At 44.0% G+C, this 17,562-nt stretch overlaps 1 protein-coding gene across 1 annotated transcript in view; it reads left to right on the top strand.

The window, feature by feature from the left end:
- LOC105387398 (intraflagellar transport protein 172 homolog) overlaps nt 1-15,908 on the top strand; it is a 29,158-nt gene extending 13,250 nt beyond the window's left edge. The window contains exons 20-39 of the mRNA XM_048631599.1: nt 407-475; nt 667-841; nt 1,039-1,109; nt 1,255-1,396; nt 1,633-1,733; nt 2,110-2,216; nt 2,502-2,718; nt 3,325-3,448; nt 3,734-3,845; nt 4,402-4,569; nt 5,481-5,566; nt 5,663-5,727; nt 5,878-6,144; nt 10,674-10,913; nt 11,076-11,172; nt 11,430-11,570; nt 12,571-12,689; nt 13,303-13,414; nt 14,768-14,906; nt 15,649-15,908. Of these exons, the coding sequence (XP_048487556.1) occupies nt 407-475; nt 667-841; nt 1,039-1,109; nt 1,255-1,396; nt 1,633-1,733; nt 2,110-2,216; nt 2,502-2,718; nt 3,325-3,448; nt 3,734-3,845; nt 4,402-4,569; nt 5,481-5,566; nt 5,663-5,727; nt 5,878-6,144; nt 10,674-10,913; nt 11,076-11,172; nt 11,430-11,570; nt 12,571-12,689; nt 13,303-13,414; nt 14,768-14,892 (2,538 nt within the window). The 3' untranslated portion in view covers nt 14,893-14,906; nt 15,649-15,908. The remainder of the gene's footprint in view (nt 1-406; nt 476-666; nt 842-1,038; nt 1,110-1,254; nt 1,397-1,632; nt 1,734-2,109; nt 2,217-2,501; nt 2,719-3,324; nt 3,449-3,733; nt 3,846-4,401; nt 4,570-5,480; nt 5,567-5,662; nt 5,728-5,877; nt 6,145-10,673; nt 10,914-11,075; nt 11,173-11,429; nt 11,571-12,570; nt 12,690-13,302; nt 13,415-14,767; nt 14,907-15,648) is intronic.
- The last annotated feature ends 1,654 nt before the right edge of the window (nt 15,909-17,562 follow it).

The raw sequence follows: 17,562 nt of genomic DNA, 5'->3' as shown, positions 1-17,562 counted from the left end.
GCCGCACGCGCGCCGCGCTCTCCGCCGCGCTCCGGGCGCACCACTACAAGAAGGCGACGCAGTGCGTGCAGGCTAGTAGTGTTGATACTCATCGAGGCGGGCCGCACGCGCGCCGCGCTCTCCGCCGCGCTCCGGGCGCACCACTACAAGAAGGCGACGCAGTGCGTGCAGGCTAGTAGTGTTGATACTCATCGAGGCGGGCCGCACGCGCACCGCGCTCTCCGCCGCGCTCCGGGCGCACCACTACAAGAAGGCGACGCAGTGCGTGCAGGCTAGTAGTGTTGATACTCATCGAGTAGTTGGTTGGAGGAGAAGTGGTGACGCAGCAGGATAATTCAGAATTACCAGAGGGTCACTCATTCGACTTACAGTACCTACCATTTTTGATAAACCCTGTTTATTGCAGGTTATCGACGACAAGGAATCTATCAGGGAAGAATGTGAGGAGTTGGGTGACCACTTCATCTCTATTCAAGTAAGTACTGTGTTATTTTCAATACACTATTATAGAATAACTCCATATCCATAACATTGTCGTTGTCTCACCGGGGACAACGTTATGTTTTTATCTATAACTTCCTATAGATTGTTTGGCACTTTGGCATGTGTACATAAGCCAAATGAAAAGTCTATTTCAATTGTAATAAAACATTTATAATTTCCCAGGAGTGGGAAACAGCAGAGAAAGTCCTAAGCGAGTGCGGCATGGCGGATCGCTGTGTGCGAGCGTACAACGCGGCCGGGAAATACGCGGAGGGGCTGCGATTGGCCGCCAGACATCTTTCTGAGGAGGAGACCAGGGACATTTATATGCCTCTAGCGGAGGAGTTGAGGAAAGATGGTTAGTGGAAAAGTGTAAGACAAGTTTGGTGGTAGAAAAATACTTAAGTAATAAACAGGGGTATAAAAGTGTTAAAAAAGGGTATAGTGAGCTGGTTATTCTGAACAACTACAACGACTTTTGAAAATGCTTACTTGATTTTGTACTAATGTACTCCAAATTTTTATAAAATCTACATTAAAGTTTATATTTTACAGGGCAGTTTAGAAAAGCTGAGCAGATCTATATTGGACTCGGAGAACATGATGAAGCCATTTCTATGTATAAGGTAATTCATTGGCGTATAATTTAAGTTATATAAAAGTCGTAGGAAAAGAAATATCTAATTAATCTCTAATAATAGCAACTACTACAACCCATACCTCTCCACATAGACATAATAACGACATAAAACTTTTCATTTTATTATGTAGGAGGTATCACAATACGAAGCCATGTTGCGTCTAGTGGCTGCCCATAGGAGTTCTCTGCTAGAGGCAACGAGGCGACACGTAGCCCAGGCTTTACAGGCCAACGGAGACTTCAGGGCCGCCGAAAACTACTACCTGCAAGCTGGTAATACATTTCCATATTATTTAACATAATATACATTCATGTCTATTGGTGAATTGGTGCATCAACGCAGACCTATAGAAATTAGCGACTTTTAAGATAACAACAAATAGGTTACACTATAATTTTACACACCCAAGTAGGTTACTAATAATTCATGCATTTTCTATAAAATTATATAGGTACGTATCTCTGTTCTTAAATACTGATAAACATTATCTAAATTCCCAATCCCACAGGTGACTGGAAGAGCGCAATCCAAATGTACCGCTCGGCCGGCCAATGGGAGGGCGCGGAGCGGGTGGCCCGCGCGCACGCGCCGCCCGCCGTGCAGCAACAGGTTTCTTTTTATTTTATTTATTTATTCTACAACAATCCATTCATTGTATTTGAATTTAAAACTTAAAATTATACAGGGTGTTGCAAAATTGGTATACTAAGCCGAAATCGAAACTAAAATCAGAATTTGGAAATTCGCGAATTTTTTTTTTCCATAGTAAAAGTCACGTGACCAACCAAGTTTCTATGGAAAATGAATTATTTTTTTCGCGAATTTTCAAATTCTGATTTCGGTTTCGGCTTAGTATACCCTTTTTGCAACACCCTATATATTAATTATACATCATCATCATTATCAGCTTTATCATTTAAAATTGATCAAAATGAGTAGCAACACTTCTTCAATAGTTTCACATATATTATGCTTGTTGTTGAAGGTGGCGCTGCTGTGGGCGGGCGCGCTGGGCGGCGCGGCGGGCGCGCGGCTGCTTGCTGCTAGGGGGCTGGCGGCGGTGGGCGCGAGGTGGGCTCTGCAGGCTGAGAGGTGAGGGTTTAATAAGTTTTGTTAGTGAAAAAGTTAGTTTATGGAATATGGGACTTTGCCCTAAGGTTTATCCGGTTTGTGCCGTTTTACTCTAAACTTAACTTGTGTTATAAGCCAGTTGACTGTGTAAAAAAAAAACACATTAAACATAGGTACCTAATTTTGTTAGTATAGCAAATTTTAGGTGCACCAAATAAACTTACTCCGCTGGCAGAGCGACCCAAAGTGATACAAAAACTCGCCTTTTACCTAATATTTTTTTTTCTCTCTTCTTTCACCACCCAGATGGGACATAGCCCTAGAGCTCAGCTCGCTGGGCGGCGGCATCTCCGTGCGCGAGGTGGCGCGGCACGAGGCGGCGGCGCTGGCCTCGGAGCGGCCGGACGAGGCCGAGGCCGCCTTCCTGCGCGCCGCCGCGCCTGATGATGCTGTTCGTATGTGGCTCGCCAGGGGCATGTATCAGAAGGCACTGGTGCTGGCTGAGGCACACGCTCCGCATATGGTAAGTGGAAAAAGCCGTAAGGATAAAAATACCTTCACCGCACGGGCCGCCATATAAGGCTCCAACAGCTTGATGACGCTTAACTCAGTATCTGATTTGAAAGGTTGGATACCTCTCGTTTTTATATGCTCCGTACTTACTAGTATCTAGCATAGGATACCCCTCAATCATATATGCTTCGCATATAGTATGAAAGGATACATACCTAAACATACAGACAGACAAAGACACGCGCATGTGGCTCGCCAGGGGCATAGTATCAGAAAGCACTGGTGCTGGCTGAAGCACACGCTCCACATATGGTAAGTAGCTCCAAAAGTCGACAGCGTCCAGCGCAATATTCCTTTGCGCGGAAAAATGCCAGTTGCGGTGATAACTTAACGGCTCCACCTATCTAGAATGTAGAGCTGGAAAACTCTCATTTTTATTATACTTTGTATTTATAAAAAAAATTACTACATACCTAGTTAGTTTTTATAACATAGGACACCCCCTATTCATATTTATATGCTTCGCATATAATATGCAAGGATACAATCACAAATGAGACATTTTATCTAAAAACAACTGTTTACCTAAATACATAATAATGTTGCAATATGACAGGTAGAAGAAACGCTAGTGGAAGGCGCGCGCGCGGCGGCCGAGCGAGGGGACCTGGCCGAGTTCGAGACGCTCATGATACGCGCCAACCGACCGCGCGAGGTTGTGCAGCATTACAAGGATCTCGGTAACTATTATTGCTAAATATTACTCATTATGTCGGTAACTATTGTTGCTAAATATTACTCATTATGTCAGTTGTTAGTACTAGATAGTATTTTTATACTTTGATATAAAAATTACCCTGTTTTACAAAGTTTAAGCTATTATACATTTTATTAGGTATTATTCTATAAAATGTGTATTAATAAAAAGAGTGTCATTTAAATTAATGCTGAATATAGCAACTAATGGTATCCTACTACCTACTAACTGAAATAATTATACCCTTTTTGCAACATCCTGTATACAGAGCTGTGGGAGGAGGCGGCCCGAGTATCCCGCGAGTACTTGCCGGACAGCGCCGAGCCCGTGCCGCCCGCCGTGCCGCCGCTGCTGCAGACCGCCGCCGAACACGCCGACAAGTAAGATAGAATAGAATAGAAAAGAATATTTATTCAGAAAATACTTAATGCTAAATGTGATTTACAATAATAGGTCAACTTTTAATGCTAAAGGTAGTTTAAAATGCTGTTCTGAACTAGAAAATAACAGAGTTTTTCCTGTATTTCAGATGGAAAAGGTCTAAATTAAACAATTTTAGAATCTAAATTAAATTATGTAAATTGATGTACTATTATCATCATCATAACCCATCACGTCCCCACTGCTTGGGCACGGGCCTCCTTCTAATGAACCACGCGGGCCTCGCTGGTGGTCCCCAACAGTAATATTCACACAAGTTAAGTAAGTAAGTGGTCAACCCGACTTTCATGTGTCTTCAATCTGACCGAATGCCTCTGACTAGTAAAGCCTAGACTGCTGCCAAAACAGCAACTGAAACCCACATTTATGCATCAATTTTACCATTAGCGTCAAACGTATGCACTGTCAAACTACATTGAAAACAACTTCACTACATTTTCTCCTCCCTTTACCTTATATTTTATTAGCAACCTTAAACCTATTATTTAATTCCAGAGGAGAGTGGTGGGAAGCAGTACAACTACTGTGCCGCGCGAGCGAGGAGGGCGCGCGCGGCGGCGCCTCGCGGCTGGCGGAGCGCGCGGCACTGCGGGCGGCGCGGCTGGCGCGGGACCACCTGCCGCCGCCGCACCGCGCGCGCGCCGCCGCGTTGTTGCAGCAACGGTAGGTGGAAAGCTGTACATAGATATAGATAAAATACTGTTTATTGCACTAAAGTCGTCGAAATATAAGAGACCCACTTAGGCCCGGGTCTCCTATTTACGCCGTAGGTCGCGTCCAGCGTCACGCCGTAGGCCGCGTCACGATGCTCACTATGTCTACGCGCCAACGTCGGCGTGTGAGGGAGACCGCATCAGTACATTTCTATAGTGAGCATCGTGACGCGGCCTACGGCGTGACGCTGGACGCGACCTACGGCGTAAATAGGAGACCCGAGCCTACTAGCTGTAAAAGATAAAGATACAAATACTGTTTATTGCACTAAAGTCGTCGAAATTTAAGAGGCCCACTTGGACAGCTACAAAATGTATGAGATGACAGCCAGTGTCAAATCAAAATCACCAAGCGAGCGCCGCCGCCGCCGCCGCCGCGCTGCTGCAGCAACGGTATGTGCACTAGACGTAAAACATAAAGATAAAAATACTGTTTATTGCATACAAACAGAATAACCCCCTTATTCATAGAAAAGTTACAATACGTTTTAACTAATAAACTGTTTTGTCCCTCTCTGTCAAAGAACAAATTGATCTTTGTCGGAGAGGGACAAAACAGTTTATTAGTTAAAACGTATTGTAACTTCTCTATGAATAAGGGGGTAAGATTCACATACAATATAGAACAGAAAATAAATAGCACAATCGGCGGCCTTATTATACCTACTAAAAGTAATCTCGTTACCACTGTAACATTACGCACTGTATTGAAAAACTTTCCACGATTCGATTGGATGTTTGTTACAGTATTCTAAACTTACCTTTGCACTTAACCAAGTGGTGTCTACAACTGTAATAACTAGCTTTCTGTCTTTACTTTACAATGTATAGTAAATAACGTTATTCTTTGTAATCAAACAGATTTGCCGCAATTGGTCAAAGCGATGTTGGTGAGCAGCTCCGCGCCGCTTTGACCGAAGGGTATGAAGGCGAAGACGATGCACCAGGTAAAATAATTGCTTCTACCTGTATTTCTTTCCATATAATAACATTCAAGACTAAAGTTCAAAGTCTAAATGCTTAAAATGTGTCTCATCATCCAGTAGCAGAAGAAGACGAAGAGGAAGAAGACACACAGCCGCGCGCGAACTCGTCTTCCACCGTCGAGGCGGAGTTGTCCCGCTTGTGCCGCGGCGGGCAGTGGGAGCGCTGCCTCGCGCTGGCCGGGGACAGGGCGCCGCACTACGCGCTGCTCTGCGTCACACAACTGTTGAACACACACGACGTGAGTGACACTATACAGTCTGCAACCCTCGAGGCGGAGTTGTCCCGCTTGTGCCGCGGCGGGCAGTGGGAGCGCTGCCTCGCGCTGGCCGGGGACAGGGCGCCGCACTACGCGCTGCTCTGCGTCACACAACTGTTGAACACACACGACGTGAGTGACACTATACAGTCTGCAACCGTCGAGGCGGAGTTGTCCCGCTTGTGCCGCGGCGGGCAGTGGGAGCGCTGCCTCGCGCTGGCCGGGGACAGGGCGCCGCACTACGCGCTGCTCTGCGTCACACAACTGTTGAACACACACGACGTGAGTGACACTATACAGTCTTCAATGCGGTTAATGAAGTAGTGGGAGAGCTTAACTAACCGCTCTCAGTGATTCCGGAGAGTTTGCAGCTTTTGAGACACAAAATAATAAACAATACTTACCCTTTTTAGCCTCAAAATAATAAATCCCGCGAGTCGGAGTTCTCCCGCTTGTGCCACTCTCAGTTATGTTAAGTACTCCGAAGCTTTCTGGACACAAATAAACAATACTCATGCTTCTTTCAGATTAATAAATATCTGTACGGGTATAATGTACATACAGGGAAGTTAAATGATAAGAGTCTGATAACTGATAAATGTTCAATATATTAGGATTTCCACAAATATTGATTAAATGCTAAGACTATGTGTTGGGGCCATAGGCATAGGGTCAAGGAACTTCGTGGGTACACACACAAACAGCTGACAGACAGGTACACAGATGCTTGTAACTCCTTCCCACCTTCCCTATCCTAATGGAAACTGCAGGTAGATGAACACTAGCTGTCATCTGCCACCTCAACGACCGACCCTCGTCCACTTCTACCACCGCCGCGATTCGAGTCGGTCGACGCACCTTACGCTCCCGTCACTCAATTCGCGATAGAAGCACAATCCGCCGCGTACTACAACACACGTAGCTCTACGCCGCGCACCGGTACATCAGCACATCAACCTGGAGAAGAACGGGTGGAAACTCGAAGAGGTCAAACGCATTTGATCAGCCGGACAACCGTTCCTGCCAGGTCAGTTTCTTCCTTCAAACTTCCCCCTTGCTCCTCCATTTCATGGTCCTTCGTAAACCGGATATTCCCTATTCCAGTCCATCCCGGTTTATTATTTACAAACATTTGTCTAAACTTCAGCACGTAACTGAAGTCTTCTGCCAGCTGTTTTGTGTGTGTCATCGTGACGTCACTTAGTTTTTTCCCTTAGTCTATGGTCAATCGGTAAGAATCGGTTAGTCGAGTAGTGTCCATCACTACTCAACTTCAATCAGTATTCCGAGGATAGCACAGAATAGAAGTTTGACGTCTGACACATTACTTTTTTAATTCAACTGGGACTGTTTAGGTTATATTTTATCGTCGTAAATCAAATTAGAAATAATGATGAAATCGGAAAGTAAGTACGTTAAGGGTGCCGCAGCCGACCCTATTAAAATATGTATGGTCCAGCTGGACACTGCGGAGCAGTACTTGAGTGGGGTCTACGAGTTGGCGTGTAGCCTTCAGGCAAAATCGGATGCGCCTGGTCTATCTATGTTCAGGGTTCGTTTCGAGGATCTGGAGCGGATGCGCGACCAATACCAGGACGCTTACTTGAACCTGAAGGGTCTGCCCGTCGACGAGACCGTGCTGCAGCAGGCTGACAAACGCTTCAACAAATTTTATGAAATCTTTTATTCGGTTAAAGTGATAGCTGAGGGATTAGTGTCGACAAATAGCGTCGCGGATGTGGAGCCAGTGAGATCAACTGCTCACTTCAAGTTGCCTGAGATTAGTCTGAGCAGTTTCTCTGGGGTCTACACTGACTGGCCAAATTTTATTGGATTGTTCGACAGTCTGATACACACTAATGGGGACTTGTCCAGTGTGCAAAAGATGCACTACCTTCTGAGTGTTCTGGACAAGGAACCTCTTAGTTTAGTTAGGCATCTGGAGCTGGCCGATGGGAACTATGAGATAGCTTACCAGCTCCTTAAGGAAAGATATGACAACAAGAGACTCATTGCCGACACACACTTGGAGTCCATACTTGCTGTGACACTCGGTCAACAAGGGTTGACTGGCAACCTTCGGAAGCTAGTCAACACCTTAAAGGAGAACACTATGGCTCTGAGTGTGCTTGGTTTTGATGTCAAGTCATGGAGTTTCTTGTTGCTCCATATAATTTTAAGAAAGCTTCCCTTTGACCTTCGTAGTAGGTTCAACTCGGTATAGGGGGTTCGCCCAACACCATCCCAACATTCCAAGACTTGCTTGGCTTTCTGGAAACAGAGTTGAGAGTCTTGGAGACTGTTGGTGGCTCGGGTTCCAGGGGGTCAAGCAACTCTAATAATGTGAAAACGGGGACTTCACACACTACAGTGACTCTCACTGCAGTGGCTGTGTCTTGTGCCCTTTGTCGGGGTAACCACACCATTTATAGGTGCGACAGGTTCAATTCCCTGACACCTGTTCAGCGTAGGGAGCTTGTCGCACAACAGGGCTTATGTTGTAACTGCTTGCGTGCACACTCTGTAAGCAGGTGCACGTCCAAGTGCAGGTGTCTAGTGTGTGGTGGACATCATCACACGAAACTACACCTGCCACCATCATCATCATCATCATCTTGTCTGCCATCATCATCATCTGCAGCACCTAAGGATGGTCGACCCGCAGACTCATCGCCCGGCTCCACGGTCTGCCATGGTTCAATTCACAACACCATGTTGTTAGGAACTGCCATGGTGGGGGTGTACGACCACAATGGTCACATACACCAGGTGAGAGCCTTGATAGACAGCGGCTCGCAGGTGTCTGTCATCACTGAGGAACTGGCGCAGCGGTTGCGGCTTCCCCGCACTAGCTCTAGGCTTCTTCACGGCTTGGGAGGTAAGCAGCGCTCCAATGGCAGCGTAGAGTGCAGGATCGCATGCCCTCAGGGTGCATCCCAGCCTGCCTTGGTAGCCACAGCCGTCGTGCTGAAGCACATCACGGGGGATCTCCCTAGTGCGCCTTTGTGTCCGAGCGTGTTAGAGCGGTGCAAAAGCATCAAGCTTGCTGATGATAGACTGTCTGTTCCGGGTCCCATTGATTTTCTGATAGGCGTGGACCTCTACAGTCGAATCCTGGATGGGTCGTCGTACCAGCTGGGTGAAGGATTACCTACGGCACATAGGTCTATCTTCGGATGGATCTTGATGGGTCAAGCACCAATAGACCGAGATAAGGTGGCGCTTCCCAACAAGTCCGTCCAAGTGTCCGTGGGTGATCCCCACCCGCAGCGGTCGCGTCGCAGACCAGCGAGGAGACGCCCCTCACAGCGCATGCATGGCCAACCAGCGCCATCCCGGCCATATGCGGCCTGCAACTGCGTCCACGCCTGCTGATGAACAGACACTACACACCTCATCACGGAAGCCCCACCGTGGTGAGGTCCAAACGGCAACTGGGGGCTAGCGATATGGTTTCAGTGGGGCTCTGATCCGGACAGTCATCTATCAGGTCTCACCGTTCGGCACTACTGGGGAGATTTGCCGAATGTTTGTTTTGTACGGCTCCCTGTGGCTACTTAGGCCAGCATCTTTGGTGCATCAATGCATCCTGCGACGGCCTCTGTTCGAGGAACCTTCCAGTATTTAATTTCTTCGCAGAGGTCCCGTCTTACTCTACGCTTGCCGGAGCTGCTCTCCGCTGCTCTACCTTCCAGTCGTTAGGCCGGTTCCGACTGACACCTGCGGCTCTCACCACCGTCGTGATGGGCTTTGATTGTGTGGGTCGACATTCTCGGTGCTGGGTGCCCTCTTCCTGAGGTACGGGCAGTGCAACATGAGCTCTGCTCTAGGTGCATGTGGTGCGAAGCGCACACGACGCAGCAGTGAATTCTTCGAAGGGATCGTGTTGGGTAGAGCCCCTGGGAAGTTTTCTCACTTGGGGAGCCGCGCGTCGTCTCCTGGTCCTATGGGTCGGGTCGATGCTTGACATCGGGCTGTCGAGTGATCGAATGGATTTTGGACGGGCTCACCCCTCGGAACTTATCTTTCAGGCAACTGTTGTTCGAATTGGTTTCTGCATCTGGGTCCTGCTGTCGGCGCTTTCCCCGACGCTACACTTGTGGTGTTGGCGGCTTGCTCAGCAGGTCTCCTGTCTCGCATCTCGCCTCCGTCTTTGGGACGAGCTCTGCACATTAGCTTAAGGTTTCGGGCTGGCTTGTGGATTCCACTCAAGCTACGCCACATATTTAGGTTTGGGAAAATCATCTTTTAATTATTATTTTTATTTCGTGCTAAAGAGCTTAGTGGCTCTTTGGGGGGCGGTTTATGTTGGGGCCATAGGCATAGGGTCAAGGAACTTCGTGGGTACACACACAAACAGCTGACAGACAGGTACACAGATGCTTGTAACTCCTTCCCACCTTCCCTATCCTAATGGAAACTGCAGGTAGATGAACACTAGCTGTCATCTGCCACCTCAACGACCGACCCTCGTCCACTTCTACCACCGCCGCGATTCGAGTCGGTCGACGCACCTTACGCTCCCGTCACTCAATTCGCGATAGAAGCACAATCCGCCGCGTACTACAACACACGTAGCTCTACGCCGCGCACCGGTACATCAGCACATCAACCTGGAGAAGAACGGGTGGAAACTCGAAGAGGTCAAACGCATTTGATCAGCCGGACAACCGTTCCTGCCAGGTCAGTTTCTTCCTTCAAACTTCCCCCTTGCTCCTCCACTATGCTAACTTGATAGGTATAATATTGAGAACGCGGCGACGACTTGATTGTCTAACACTATTTTTAACAACTATCTAATATAATTACAGCGAATGGAAGGCGTCGACATAGAAAGCGAAGAGCCAAGCGAAGGGGTGTCCCAATCCCTGGACATCTTGCGTCGCTACTTCACGGAGGACACACGGGTGGACGAGTCCGACGCTCGCATGGCGGCCTCAGTCGCGGCGGAGTTGCTACTGCGTGTGTCCACTACGCCCAAAGCGTACGCCGCGCTGAAAGATACGTGCGACGTGTTGGTCGCTATTGGCGCTGATGACAGGGTTTTGCAAGTGAGTGTTTTGTCTTTTACTAGGGTTGTCACTTTTATTAATAGAGTATAATAATATAGTGTTTTTTTAGTGTTGGTATAACATTTTAACTTTAAAGAAATATTAGTATTTATTCTCTACTATTCAGAGTGCCTACGTACTTACATGAATTTGATATTTCAGGCAGCAAGTCTCTTGTTGGGGATCAATGTGAGTCAAATTGCTTCAAAAGTTGCTCGAGCCCTGCCTCGCTATTCAGACATCATAGTAGCGGATGTTGGTAAGTAATTAAATACTAAGGTATACCCTTTTTGCAACATTACATACAATTTAAATTATAGCAAAACACTAGAATAAAAACAATTCCTAATTGACGGACAAATTCATGTTATCTCACACTATTTGTAGCTCTGTCAGTAGTCATTACTTCCTATCTCTACATCTCTCTTCATATTGCTTCTTGTTACATCTAACACGCCATTTACGCAGTGGCTACACTAGATACAATTAAAATGATTAATTAATGTATTCTTTCAGCATTCTACATATCGGGCGCGGTGGTCCGCTCTGAAGGTGCTTCGGGAGCGCGCGAGGCTTTTGTTCTGCTGAACCGCTGCATCGACCTCACTGAAGCCGCCGACGATGACGCCGCGCATCTGCTCGACTTCACTGACTTCGGTTAGTTATGTTAAGGTCACAGCACACATAAACGGATCGTCGCCGCATCGCCTTTCACCCCAGCTCGTCCTGAGGCGAGTCTACATATTCAGTGAGGTGTTCGTTCTCCTGAACCGCTGCATCGACCTCACGGAGGCGGCTGACGACGACGCTGCGCATCTGCTCGACTTCACTGACTTCGGTTAGTTATCATCATCATCATCATCATGTCCTCCACACCGTATACGGTGATGGCGACTCCTATATGTTCAATCCGGGTTATTGTTTTGGTTAGTTATGTTAAGGTCACAGCACACATAAACAGATCGTCACCGCATAGCCTTTCACCTCAGCTTGTCCCGAGGCGAGTATAATGTTCTACATATCCAGTGAGGCGTTTGTTCTGCTGAACCGCTGGATCGACCTCACGGAGGCGGCTGACGACGACGCCGCGCATCTACTAGACTTTACCGACTTTGGTTAGTTATGTTAAGGTCACAGCACACATATACGGATCGTCACCGCATACCCTTTCACCACAGCTGGTCCCGAGGCGAGTATAATGTTCTACATATCCAGCGAGGCGTTTGTTCTGCTGAACCGCTGCATCGACCTCACGGTTGCGGCTGACGACGACGCCCCGCATCTGCTCGACTTCACTGACTTCGGTTAGATTCATTTTATTACTACCTACATAACTATCTAATGGTTTTTGGGCCCTCAATAGATTACTCGCCCAACGGCCGCTAAACGGGTTCGTTATCGGCGCCTAAAACGTGAAGTTTATAGTAATAATCCTATAGTCTTGCAGAAAGCATTTGTTTTGAGTGAAATGTTTAGGCGCCTGTGTTGATGGAGGCGTAGTTATGAAATAACAAAGTTTATTATAAATAATATTTGACCTTTATTTGAACCACTTGCATATTCCCTATTGTGTATTTAATTTCTATGGTTAGTCTTACTTGGTATATGTAGAATATACTAAGTACCACTTGATAACACAGCTATTACTACTCACCAGAGTGCACGGACTGGTCCAAGACCCCACTGCTGCTGCGAGGCGCGTGCGTGCGCGGCGCCGCGCTGGACGACGCTAGAGAGTGGGTGCTGCAGGTCTCCATGGACCAGACTGTTGATCAGGTGCACTAGACTTTTTACTGGCTTTCCTTTTACTTTGTGTTTAAAAATCGGCATGAAAGTAGAAAAAAAGGCGGAAGGAATCTCGCTTTCTAAAACACTGAAGCACAATAATGGCGGCGACATGAGAGTGTGTGGGTGCGTAGGTGCGACGTGATTGGCGCGCGGCGGCAAACTGACTTACTTTGAGTGTCAATGTGTGTGTGTCGGGCTCGTCGCAACAATGAAATCGACTTACTTTGGGTGCTTCACTTTTTAGTTAGGTAGATTCCTTCCGTCTTTTTTTCTACTTCCATGCCCGAGGGTATTCGAATCAAAAGTACGTAGGTTCCTCATTTATTAAACATCTATTGGGTAGTTTTAAGGATTTAAGACATACATGCTGGTTACTACTACTACTACTGCTTTTGTAGTGTTAGTGATTATCCTACTAACATTAATAAAACGTGTTATATGTATTAAAAAATATCCAATTCTTTTTGTACACATAACACGTTTCGACTGACGATGCATGTTATTTTAGAAAGAAAGATGGCTTATACAGTTTGTACCTAATACCGTTAAAATATGCGTCATATTGTGACCTTAATGAAAACTTGTTCTCATTACTCTACAGACGCTTCCAGTGGACAGCCGAGGCCTATATGCATCCAGTGTGCCGAGCGGCGAGGCTTGTTGCGTGCTGACTGGCTTCCCGCTCGGCTCCCGTCTAGTCACCTTCACTAACGGTAACTTTACAACACACTACACTTAGTGGAAAATAGAACTAAAACCACGAAAATAAGTTTTTTTATGTAAAGACGTCATTGGTGCATTCTTTGTATGGCACGTACACATTTGAGTTATTATTTGAGATTTTATAAATGTAACTCTTCGTTCATCGTGGTGAAATGCTGAGTAATAGGACAGACTGTATTAAACTCATGACAAGGGGTGCCAACGTGTCAAGGCCTGATTAATGACTATCCTAACTAATATTATAAATGCGAAAGTAACTGTGTCTGTCTGTCTGTCTGTCTCTCTGTCTGTCTGTCTGTTACTCTTTCACGCCAAAACTACTGTACGTATTTGAATGAAATTTGGTATACATACGGTCTAGACCCTGGGAAAGAACATAGGCTACTTTTTATCCCGGAATTCCCACGGGAAAACCTTTTTAAGGCGAAGCGAAGCGCGCGGGAACAGCTAGTATGTATATAAGTAAGTATATTCTCATATACCAAGTAAGGCTAACCATATAAATTAAATACATAATTCAATAAATCAAGTTCAAAACTGTTAAGTTTATCACTTGCTCCAAAAACTCATCTTCTTAAACCCCTATCCCGATGGTGACCAGGGTAGTATGCATATTAATTAAACTTCAACTCTATGCTTATTAGTTTCTGCTTGAGTCAAACCATACCGCCATGTAGAAGTTAGCCCTTCCACGCCATCTAACGGATTTTTAAAGATACAAACACAACATGTTTATTTTATGAAACTCTTCCTTTACACTTTACATTGCACGGTTATTATCTAATGACGTACTTAATATATTACAATTTGATGGTGTGTTTGTGTTAAAAATGTTGTAGATACAATATTTTTGTAGCGGCCTGGCCTACGCAATAGCCATTGCACAAGTCTACTATGTCCATGGTAAAATAATATACTCCGCCTGGTACTCTATTTATATTCCGAGATTCGCGAACGACGTGACTGACATAAGCCTACATCATCATGTTGTAATGCTGCCAGCACTGTAAACAAAATTACCCGAAGGCCTAAATTTTTTTTCATAAATCGGAAGATGTTGTTTCCAAATAATTAAAAATGACGTGTTATTACAAAATTTAAGATAAAATTAAAAAACAAATAACAAATTTAATAATAAATATACCTATACCCTGTCCATATAAGTCCTGTGGCATGTTGCGTTGAAATAAAGTGGGAATGTTATTGTAGCGTACGCTTGTGTCACTTTGGGAATAGAAGACCATGTTTAATTAGGCCATGGCTATGTCGTATTAGGTCCATTACCTTACAAAACTATGTGCATAAATATACCCATTACACCGAGCATGATTTGGTTGCAACAGGGCGCTGTGCGAACCGCGAGCACTGGGCACGGGTGGCGGCGGCGTCGCGCAACAACGCGGCCGCGGCAGATGTCGTCCGCGCTGTGACGCTGTGGTGCGGGCCCGCCGACTACAAGCCCTTGTAACTTGCTGTGCTACAGTAAGTACATCTTGAGGTTGAAAGCAGACGATCTGTACTACAATAACAGCATGTAGTTGCATCAGAAACAGTACGCAGTAGCTGTATTAAATTTATTAGAAGGTTTTCAACTGCATGCAGTTCTATACTCGAACTCATGCAGTCGCTGCGATACAGTCCGTCTGTTGTCAATGTTGATATAAGTGTCACCTGAGAGCGTCAAGCAAGCAGCACTTTTGTATGGAATGCGGCGCTGTGTTAGCTGACTATTATAAATCGTATAGTAGAACTTAGTCCGTGCTTCGTAGATTTACTCAAGAGGGAAAATTCGCGTCCAAATCATCAGCTACCATCCACTGCTAGTCATAGGCGTCTTCCAAAAAGCGCTTCTACACTTTGTCAGCCTTCTTCAATTAACTATAATACTCGTCTCAGGTTTCCCTACAATCCAATATCGTAGAATGGTAGGGAAACCTGAGACAATATATTATACCTCAGCGACAATGCATTATTGACATAATTCCCATTATTTATTACTTATTGATCTCACTGATCGAACTGTGAGAAAAACTCCGACCAGACTTCAGACAGGTTCTCAGTTCGTGAAACAGCGATTGCCATTATCTAGAGTTATCAGAGGAATAGGGATAATCTGTGAAATATACGGATCCCGTACAATATTTTATACCAGACCAATACAGACCGTCCTCGATGTTTCTTTTCTGTACATGATTTATATTAAGACTATTACTTTATATCCCAGGTACAAACTGTGAACATCAGAGTTTCAGTCGCCATCATGAATCAAGACACAGATCTACTACAAATGCAGGAATGTAAGTGAACGTTGAAATTTAGCCCTAAGATGCAATAGCATCAATATATACTGTTTGATAATCGTGTCAGTTCAATTTTAATGTTAGTTTGAACATTGACGGTCGATTCACACACAGACTTGTGACTTCACTGATATTTGTGACATTATTTATTATATTGTATTACTTTAATAAACTTATAAGTACATTTAAGTTCTTTCGTTGTAATGAAATTTATCATGCTGAAACATAACAATTACAATAGACTATCAATAAATGAAACACATATTTAAATTTTATATCACTATAATAAACTCATTTATTATCACATTTATTAAATAATAATAATGATAATATACTTTGACACACATATTTGTTACATTCTAAAACATTAAGAAATTCATTCTATGATTTTGAAGACTAAAATTTGAGTTATGATGGAGTATAATATTAATCTGTATATTTAAAAAAAAAACAATAAAATAATATTAGTTATGAAATTTCTTTTGTTGATTGTGGCTAGGCCTGCTAAATATACGGAATATGGATACGGCACATTCATATATATTTAATGAGAAATGAGAGTTAAGTATATAAAATATTTAATAGGGTATTATAGGATGTAGAAGTTGTTGGATATTCAATACCCACAATTTATCGAGCTTTCCACGAACTGATATTCTGGATATATTACATAGATATGAGTATCCTTAAAATATATTTAAAACATAATTTTCACATAAATGTATATATCAAATATAAAGTTTGATTATTAAATATCATTTTGAGATTTCATTAAACTATTAAATTCAATAAACATTAAATAATTTTAACTATAGTCCACCAACGTAGCATCTGATATCTATTATATAATAATATGCATGATTGAGGCACGTAACAATCCTAACTAATATTATAAATGCGAAAGTAACTGTGTCTGTCTGTCTGTCTGTCTGTCTGTCTGTCTGTCTGTCTGTTACTCTTTCACGCCAAAACTACTGAACGGATTTGAATGAAATTTGGTATACATACGGTCTAGACCCTGGGAAAGAACATAGGCTACTTTTTATCCCGGAATTCCCACGGGAAAACTTTTTAAGGCGAAGCGAAGCGCGCGGGAACAGCTAGTAAATATATATTTTATTATCATACATTCTTTCTTAGAATAATAATCTGTTATAGTAATATAACAAGATAGTAAGCGTAAGTTAGTTTGTATCGATCCCAACATAGGCATCGAGGGTTTTAGGGCATTTTCCAAAGAAATTAGATTTAAAATAAAAATCATCAGAGTTTCACCAATTTTGATTTAAGTTTTACGTCATTTTAAATTTTAATATCTCAGGAAAAGTACCCAATAAATTTTATATAAAATTAGTTTACATCTAAGATACCAAGTCTCACAGAAGCAACGTGCAAAAGTTTGAGAACTACAGGATATGAAGAGACTAATTTAATGATACCAGTAACTTTTTAAGTACAAGAGGAAGAGTTCGATATGTGCTACTTGGCTATTATTTTATTAAATCGTAGCAATCTATGTTTTTTTAGAATTTTGAACATTTTCTATTTCCCTGCAAAGTGAAGGAATTCCTACATACTTCCGAGCTAGGGGGTTAACTAATACTGTGTATAAATAATTATGAAAAATTTGTTTCTCGTTAGAAAAGTTATCTAATCTCTATAAGTATTAGTTAGAGGAATAGTCGTAGGTACTAAAGTTTCTCTCTCTCAGGAAATATACAACCATCATAGAATATTTATACAGTTAGGTATTGGATCATAGCTAAGCTACCGTAACACAAAATGTTTAACTAACAAATCAGGAGTATGCTTGGACGCGTAATTATAACTGCTAAGGG

This window comes from Plutella xylostella, chromosome 29, assembly GCF_932276165.1.
Source record: "Plutella xylostella chromosome 29, ilPluXylo3.1, whole genome shotgun sequence".
NCBI lineage: Eukaryota > Metazoa > Arthropoda > Insecta > Lepidoptera > Plutellidae > Plutella > Plutella xylostella.
This window is presented reverse-complemented; position numbering and strand designations above follow the sequence as displayed.